Raw genomic sequence first — 7,540 nt, 5'->3', positions numbered from 1 at the left:
ACTAGTACTTTAAGTATTATTTTTGGCAAAAAGCTGTGCTCGTTTGACAGATCAAAAACGCAACCGCATGCGGTTGCGGAAAGCTGTGACCACAGGTTTAGCGATCAAATATTCGAAAAGAATGCATGCGTCGCGCTTTGCATAGCTTCAGGCGCTTAATGTAAACTGGAAGGGGAGAAAAAAAAGCCCCCTTTCCTTTAAAGCAGGAAGGGGAGAATCTAGCCCGGGGTCTCATTTACTCTTTTACCATTTTTATTTTATACGGTTATCGAACCTACTCAAGACTTAGTCCAGTGACTTTGCCACACTACCGCCAGCGTAAAAAGTTTATAAATGTTCACCTCCAATGGAGTATGAATCATATGAGTAAATAACGCACGTTACTGTAAACTAGATTCAAACGATTTGCCAAACGGCCGGGCCTGTCTGTATATGTCAATAAATTGCTGAGCCAAATTAAATTAAATTAAATCAAATATTTGCAACATAAATAGATAAGAAAAATTCGCAAAATTGACACTGCAGTATAGGTAGTGTTAATTGTCCTATACAGTTCATTCTCTCTACCACTGTGCACTGCTACGATCGTCGTATGCATGTTGCACCTGCCATGGCTAAGTAGGCCAATTTGAAACTGGTTTGAGTGAAATAAAATTGGAACAATGATAATAATTGATAAAATCGTTTGTCGAACAAAATTTCGTTCGGCAGAACTAATGTTTTCACAAAAGATATTCCAAAGGCACATCCACACACATTTTTGCTATCCTTAATATGGCAATCACTTATGATGCACTGCGATCTAAGAATGAACTGGCGTGATGCTTCAGTTTCACAGCACGTTTATGCATAATCTACCCCAATGGTCCAGCTTGTAAAAACTGATTCCAAATAATTATTTTCGTTACAAGAAGATTTCACAGAGCATGTTTTTATCCAATGATCACGCATAAAACTAGAAGAAAAGGTATTCTCCTTATTTTTTCTCCGTTTTCGTAAAAGTCATCAGAGTTTTTTTTTGTCTTTGTTGTTCGTTCGCCGTTCGAGTTATTATTCTATGTTGTATTTTCTACCATCATTCTCTGCTTATTAGTCTTCTGTGCCGATATTCTACTGCACATGCAAGCTAACCTTCTACAAAGTAGCTGCAGTGTCTTGACGAGAAGAAGGAAAATCTACAACCATGGCGAATGCGTTCAAGAAAACCGAGCGGTGGAGGATGAAACAGGAAATGAGGCCCGCAATCTCTGTGGGGCTTCTCAATGGCGTTGGCATGTCCTTTAAGTTAAAGTAAAAACCAGTAGCACGTAGCACTTTTATAGACCAGTGGAAGCAAGCACCTTTTAGAAAGTTCAAAGTTGCAAAATGCAGTCATAGTTATGCACTGCATGGAATTTATTATTTGCATCTTACACATTCGTGAATTTAGATACTTTCAAAAGTTGCGAAAAAACATATGATTCCAGAATGCCAACTGAGTCATACGTAAAATAGAAACTTTCTGTCATCGTTGCGAAATACTCATTCAGAAGACGAGTGTACCCTCATAATCATGAATGTATGCCAGTCTGTTGCTATCCTATACGAATTTACGTTTATCATCACAATGGATCAACACATTTTTGCGGAACAAGATAACAGTACGTTATCAGTATTCGGTTTGTGTATCGATGACAAACACAAAAATGAAATATAGCACTTTCCGTTTAAATTCACTGGTTTCTAGCCACAATATCTAAAATTCACTTCGACTAAAACTCTGCAGCCCTAGAAAGGTATTTTTTCATTCGATCACTAAACTCATGAGCTTGATGCTTGTTCCCTTAATGCCATCGAATGTATAGCTAGGGTCTACTTTCACGAATTCGTCGTATCTGGAATGAAAGAAAATGCAAACAGTTTTTAAAATTATATACCTTATAGTTTGAGTTTAAAATCGCATTACTGACCGCATTTCTAGGTCCGTTTTGAAGCCAACCTTTGCGGCTGGTACTTGCGAGCCGATTGCTGTAAAGTTGGTGCTGGTAAGCCGTAGTCCAAATGCTTTGCAAATAGGAACACGGGCTTTGAGAATCTCTGTGGCAATCCCCCGACCACGGTATCGACTGTTGACACTCAAACCATACGCCGTTAGGTAGTTGTCCACGTTGTAGCGCTCGAAGAGGTTCGTTGTATCGGTCATGTAGTCATTTACTGCGACAAGCTTTATAATTCTTTCGGAACGTATCTAAAACAAACATATAACCGTATCAATAATTTAGTAAGGAGTTCCAATTGGTTATGTTAAAATCACTTTCTTACGAATTTACTAAAATCCACTTTTCTGTTGACTTGGTTTACAGAGAGGAGATTGGCACCGACAAGCTCCTTCGAACCCTCCTTGTAGCATGCGACCGTAATCCGTTCGTTCAAGCAGTAGTTCCAAAAACCGACAATCTCTTCATATGCTACCGGGCAATGTCGAATCTTACCGTATTGGCAAAGCGGTTCATCGTCGAGGAAATTTTCCGTATACAGTTTAATGGCGTCTTCGAAGCGATCCTCCGTGAGGTCCTCCACCCTGTACGTCGCTAATCCACCGTCATCTCGATCCGGATCCGGTGCTTCGAATGTCCACCAAACATTTGGGTACGGGACTGATGTTGGTCGTTCCCAAGACATCTTACGGTAGATCGGAGTGAGCGCCGAGCTCAAAAGATTGTTACTGGTACACGCCGAACGGTTCCTCGAATACAACCATTCACGCTAGGGCGACGACGAGTTCTTTTCAATGAATGTTTCGAGCACTAGAAGGCTGGTTGTTGATAACAACAGCTCGCAACGAGTCTGGTCAACTGATAACAACAATATAATCCATACTGCTGAGATATGGCACCATGCGTTTTGTGACGTTACGCATTGTCATGATTTAAGCGCAAGCGCGGTTTCACGCATGCGCTTCTCACTAACTACCCTCACATTTTAAACACGATCGTTGTGACGTCACTATTGTCATGCATGTGAAATGAGCATCCCCAATGTAACTTGTGATTATTTTTCTATTGCCTTATGCATCTAATGCAGTATGCACTACTAATTAAGCACACGCTTATTTTCGAACGGCTTCAGCAAAGTGTTTTTAATGATAGTGTATTTTGATTTCACTTTCATAAAATTTAATTGAAATTCGAATAACTGTTAATTGGAAAATATTGACGGTGCCAACGGCGTTTAGCCGTTTGTTGCATACTTTTGGGCTAAATTTAGATTGGTTTCATTCGAATTTGAGCATGAACATATCGCAACAATACCAGAGTACCAGAAGTTATTTTAAAGGACAAAACGCACAGCGTACAATGTAAACAACCATAATTCCACGTGTCTGCATATGAATCGAATCATCTTGATGTGGAATCCAGACATTCTCATTCTTACAATGCTGTCTAGACGGAAAGCTTGGGACAGAGCTCGGTATGTGGTAGCTGAATTCATTGAATGGTGTTTGATGGAAATGAGCCATCTTTGTTATGGTAAATATATGCCTTTTTATTACTATTCGCAAGAATTTCACTTATTATTTTATCATCGTCCGGAATGTTTATCCACGAAAAACAAACAAAATGAATTTTATTACTTCATTTCAAACAATATTTGGTTATACCAGCACAACAGCTTAACTACAATTAGCACGCATACAAACCAAGAATGGTATTTTCTCATTCGATCACTAAACTCATGAGCTTGATGCTGGTGCCCTTAATACCTTCAAATGTGAGGCTAGGGTCCATTGTCACGAATTCGTCGTATCTGGAATTGGAGAAAACTTGTTTAGATATAATTGTCTACCCTACACTTCGTGTCCCATGACCCAATACTGACCGCATTTCTAGGTCCGTTTTGAAGCCAGCTTTTACGGCCGCCGTTTGCGAGGCGATAGCCGTAAAGTTGGTGCTAGTAAGTCGCAGTCCAAATGCTTTGCAAATAGGGACACGGGCTTTGAGAATCTCTGTGGCAATCCCCCGTCCTCGGTATCGACTGTTGACACTCAAACCATACGCCGTTAGGTAGTTGTCCACGTTGTAGCGCACGAAGAGGTTCACTGTATCAGTCATATGAACGTTGACAGCGATAATCTTACGACTTGCTTCGGCAAGTACCTAAATGAAATGCACAACTATATGAGTCATTAGGCTTCATTTGAGCGTTACATGCCGATAACCATCATACATTTTGCTTTCTTACCAAGTCACTACCATCACTTTTGCTGTTGATTTGTTGTACTTCGAGAAGATTGGCACCGACCAGCTCTTCCGAACTTTCCTTGTAGCACACGACCGACAGCCGCTTGTTGAAACAGGACTTAAACATAGTGATAACCTGGTCATATGCTACCGGGTTGTGTCGAGTCCTGGCGTGTTGGGCAAGAGGTTCATCGTCGAGGAAGTGCTCCGTGAACAGTTCTATGGCGTCTTCGAAGCGATCCTCCGTGAGGTCCTCCACCGTGTACGTCGCTAATCCACCGTCATCTCGATCCGGGTCCGGTGCTTTGAATGTCCACCAAACATTTGGGTATGGAACATCAGATGGTCGTTCCCAAGACATCTTATGGTGATCCGAGATTGTTACTGATGCGTACCGATCGGTTTCCGAGAGACAACTATCCAAAACAAATTGTTTGCGAGTTGTTATCTTTAAAAATCTAGGTCACCGGGTAACAATAAATGCGCGTTAGTAAAAAAAGAACGTGGCAGTTTTTTTTGGCTTGGGCTGTTTATTTGTATTCGTTTTTGTTTGTTTTCATCCACTGTTTGAAGCATGAATTGTAATATTTGCCAACAAGACTGTACCGTGGAGTTTTTATGCTGCATGCGTTGACGTCCCCGTTCAGCAAAATTTCTGCGTGAGAGAGGTATAAAAAACTGACGTTTTATCGTACGGTTACTCTAAGCTTCTGTAATGGACAAAGGCAGGAGAAGCGATCCTGGTATGTAGACTTCCGGTTACAACGTCGGCATGTAGCCATCTGGTTCGACAAGGCACAACAAATAATTCAAAAAAAAAACATAAAGAACAACACTACTTACGACTGCAACCGCAACACATCAAACCTTTTTCCAGCTCGTGAACTTATGGCTGATGTAAAATATAGGTTCTCTCCACGGCGATATATAATCATCGAACATGACAACAACGGCGAGTACCCTACAGATGTGTTGTGCAGGTTCAAAGGGCTGAAACATCATTAACGATAAGGATAAAGTGTTAATCAGGAGTTTGTGACACTTCTGGAGGATAGTGGAGGAATTATTCTTTACTGCCTGAAGTGCAAGCTTGAATGAAGGCTACTTTGAATGCTCGATGGTTGAGAAACAGAGTTTAATTTAAAAAAATCCATTATTATATGGATTATGTTCAATTCGGACGGCTCAATATAATAATGGGAACTAACAACGAACATTACGAATTTATAGATCTCATAACGTAAAACGTTTTACTTACTAAACGGAGAAATAAAGTAGCTTTAAGTGTAAGCTTTAAAAATGCGCATGGTGGTCTATTGCAACATGAAACATTTGCATATTAGTCATTTGGTAAACGTAAAATATCATGTCACATAATTTTTGCGTATAAAAAAATCGGAAATACTGTTTTTAAGTTATTTTATTAATCATTGTCTCAGACGATCAAGATCTATCTACTATTAACACCATTAAATCGGAATGAGAATTCCGCTTATACACATATTTTATATTGATACATATTAGGAATGAGCAAAATAATCTCAAATATGGATATGGGAGATTTTTTCAAAATCGCACATTCGATTAAGTTTCGATTGATGAAGAACATTGAATGTGATCATCCTCTGGTTTGTGTATCCACAAAAAACAAACAAAATGAATTACAGTTCTTCCTTTTTAACATTTTTGAGTCACATAGACACAATCCACAACTTTTATCTCATTAGCACTCATACATCCTGGGAGGGTATTTTCTCATTCGATCACTAAACTCATGAGCTTGATGCTGGTGCTCTTAATGCCTTCGAATGTGTAGCTTGGGTTAACCTTCACGAATTCGTCGTATCTGGAATTGGAGAAAACTAGTTTAGATATAATTGTCTACCCTATACTTCGTGTCCCATGACCCAGTACTGACCGCATTTCTAGATCCGTTTTAAAGCCAACCTTCATTGCCGCTTTTTGCGAGCCGATGGCCGTAAAGTTGGTGCTAGTAAGTCGCAGTCCGAATGCTTTACAAATAGGAATACGGGCTTTGAGAATCTCTGTCGCAATCCCCCGACCGCGGTATCGACTGTTGACACTCAAACCATACGCAGCGAGGTACTTGTCCACGGCGTGGCGCTGGAAGAGGTTCCCTGTATCGGTCATATAATCATATACTGCTACAATCTTTCGTCCAGTTTCGGAAAGTGCCTTAAAAGAAAGAATTTCCATTTCCACTTAAAATGTGAACTGTTGAGCATGAAACGCAAGTTATGAATATTAATTTCCTTTTCTAACCTGGACATCAATATCTTTTTTACAGTTGGCCTGCTTCACAGACAGCAGATTGGCAGCGACCAATTCCATTGATCCGTCCTTATAGCATGCAACTGACATCCGTTCGTTAAGACAATTCCTCCAGAAAGTGACAGTTCTGGTATTTGCCTTTCCTTCTTGCTTTTGCACACTTCTGCCGTACTGGCTAAGAGGTTCATCGTCGAGGAAGTGCTCCGTGTATAGTTTAATAGCGTCTTCAAAGCGATCCTTCGTGAGGTCCTCCACCCTGTACGTCGCTAATCCACCGTCATCTCGATCCGGGTCCGGTGCTTCGAACGTGCACCAAATATTTGGGTACGGGACTGATGTTGGTCGTTTCCAAGACATCTTGTAATGACCCGGATTGAGCGTCAAGATTGTCACTTATGCGCACCAAGTGGATTCCAAGAGGCAACTATTCCAAAAAAGAAATCTTCGGGATCTTTATTACGAAAATCTGGGTCACCGAGAGCCAACAGCCAACGATAAGTTTGGTCAACTGATAACAACAATATAATTTATCCCACGCGACTATGGTACCATAATAACAAAAAATAAAAATCCCATGTAGTTTATGACCTACGGAAAGCGCAAGGCAACATTTATTGTTCTTTTATGTTAGTTTATTTTTATTGAAATTCAATAAAATTACTGATAAAAGGCGAGTAGCGTTCAGGAGTATAATGTTACAGTTTAGAACTTATATTTTTACGAACTGTTGAAAATTGCTTGCAACAACGCTGAATTTAGTCTGTTTTTACTCGAATTTGAGCATATGTTATCAAAGACTGTTACTGGACGTTATCAAAAGTTGAGGCACTTTGTCATATTTTTGCTCTAAAAGCTTGTTGAGTAAAAAACAAAAACTAGGTTTATACATCATGTTACCAGTAATGTTGGAAACCACACAATTGAAAATGTTGGAAACCACACAATGAATACTGCTACCCCAAGAAGTAATATGATCTTCGAAAAATCCATAGAAAAGCCTAAGATCGATAGATTATCCTTTAAGGTCC

At 39.9% G+C, this 7,540-nt stretch overlaps 3 protein-coding genes across 3 annotated transcripts; all 3 read right to left on the bottom strand.

The window, feature by feature from the left end:
• Positions 1–1,783: 1,783 nt before the first annotated feature.
• Positions 1,784–2,661, bottom strand: LOC131259308 (uncharacterized). The gene is made up of 3 exons (XM_058260766.1): positions 2,302–2,661; positions 1,950–2,227; positions 1,784–1,874 (listed from the first exon to the last, which is right to left on the bottom strand). Exons 1-3 carry the CDS (start codon positions 2,659–2,661, stop codon positions 1,784–1,786), a joined length of 729 nt encoding a protein of 242 aa, XP_058116749.1.
• Positions 2,662–3,695: 1,034 nt separating this feature from the next.
• On the bottom strand, positions 3,696–4,581 carry LOC131258848 (uncharacterized). Its single transcript, XM_058260237.1, has 3 exons — positions 4,222–4,581; positions 3,859–4,136; positions 3,696–3,786 (listed from the first exon to the last, which is right to left on the bottom strand). Exons 1-3 carry the CDS (start codon positions 4,579–4,581, stop codon positions 3,696–3,698), a joined length of 729 nt encoding a protein of 242 aa, XP_058116220.1.
• A 1,394-nt stretch (positions 4,582–5,975) lies between these two features.
• LOC131258847 (uncharacterized) lies at positions 5,976–6,869 on the bottom strand. Its single transcript, XM_058260236.1, has 3 exons — positions 6,504–6,869; positions 6,139–6,416; positions 5,976–6,066 (listed from the first exon to the last, which is right to left on the bottom strand). Exons 1-3 carry the CDS (start codon positions 6,867–6,869, stop codon positions 5,976–5,978), a joined length of 735 nt encoding a protein of 244 aa, XP_058116219.1.
• Positions 6,870–7,540: the final 671 nt, after the last annotated feature.

Source organism: Anopheles coustani, chromosome 3 (genome assembly GCF_943734705.1).
Source record: "Anopheles coustani chromosome 3, idAnoCousDA_361_x.2, whole genome shotgun sequence".
Lineage (NCBI taxonomy): Eukaryota > Metazoa > Arthropoda > Insecta > Diptera > Culicidae > Anopheles > Anopheles coustani.
Note: the sequence above shows the minus strand (reverse complement) of the source record. Positions and strands in the feature narration are given on the sequence as shown.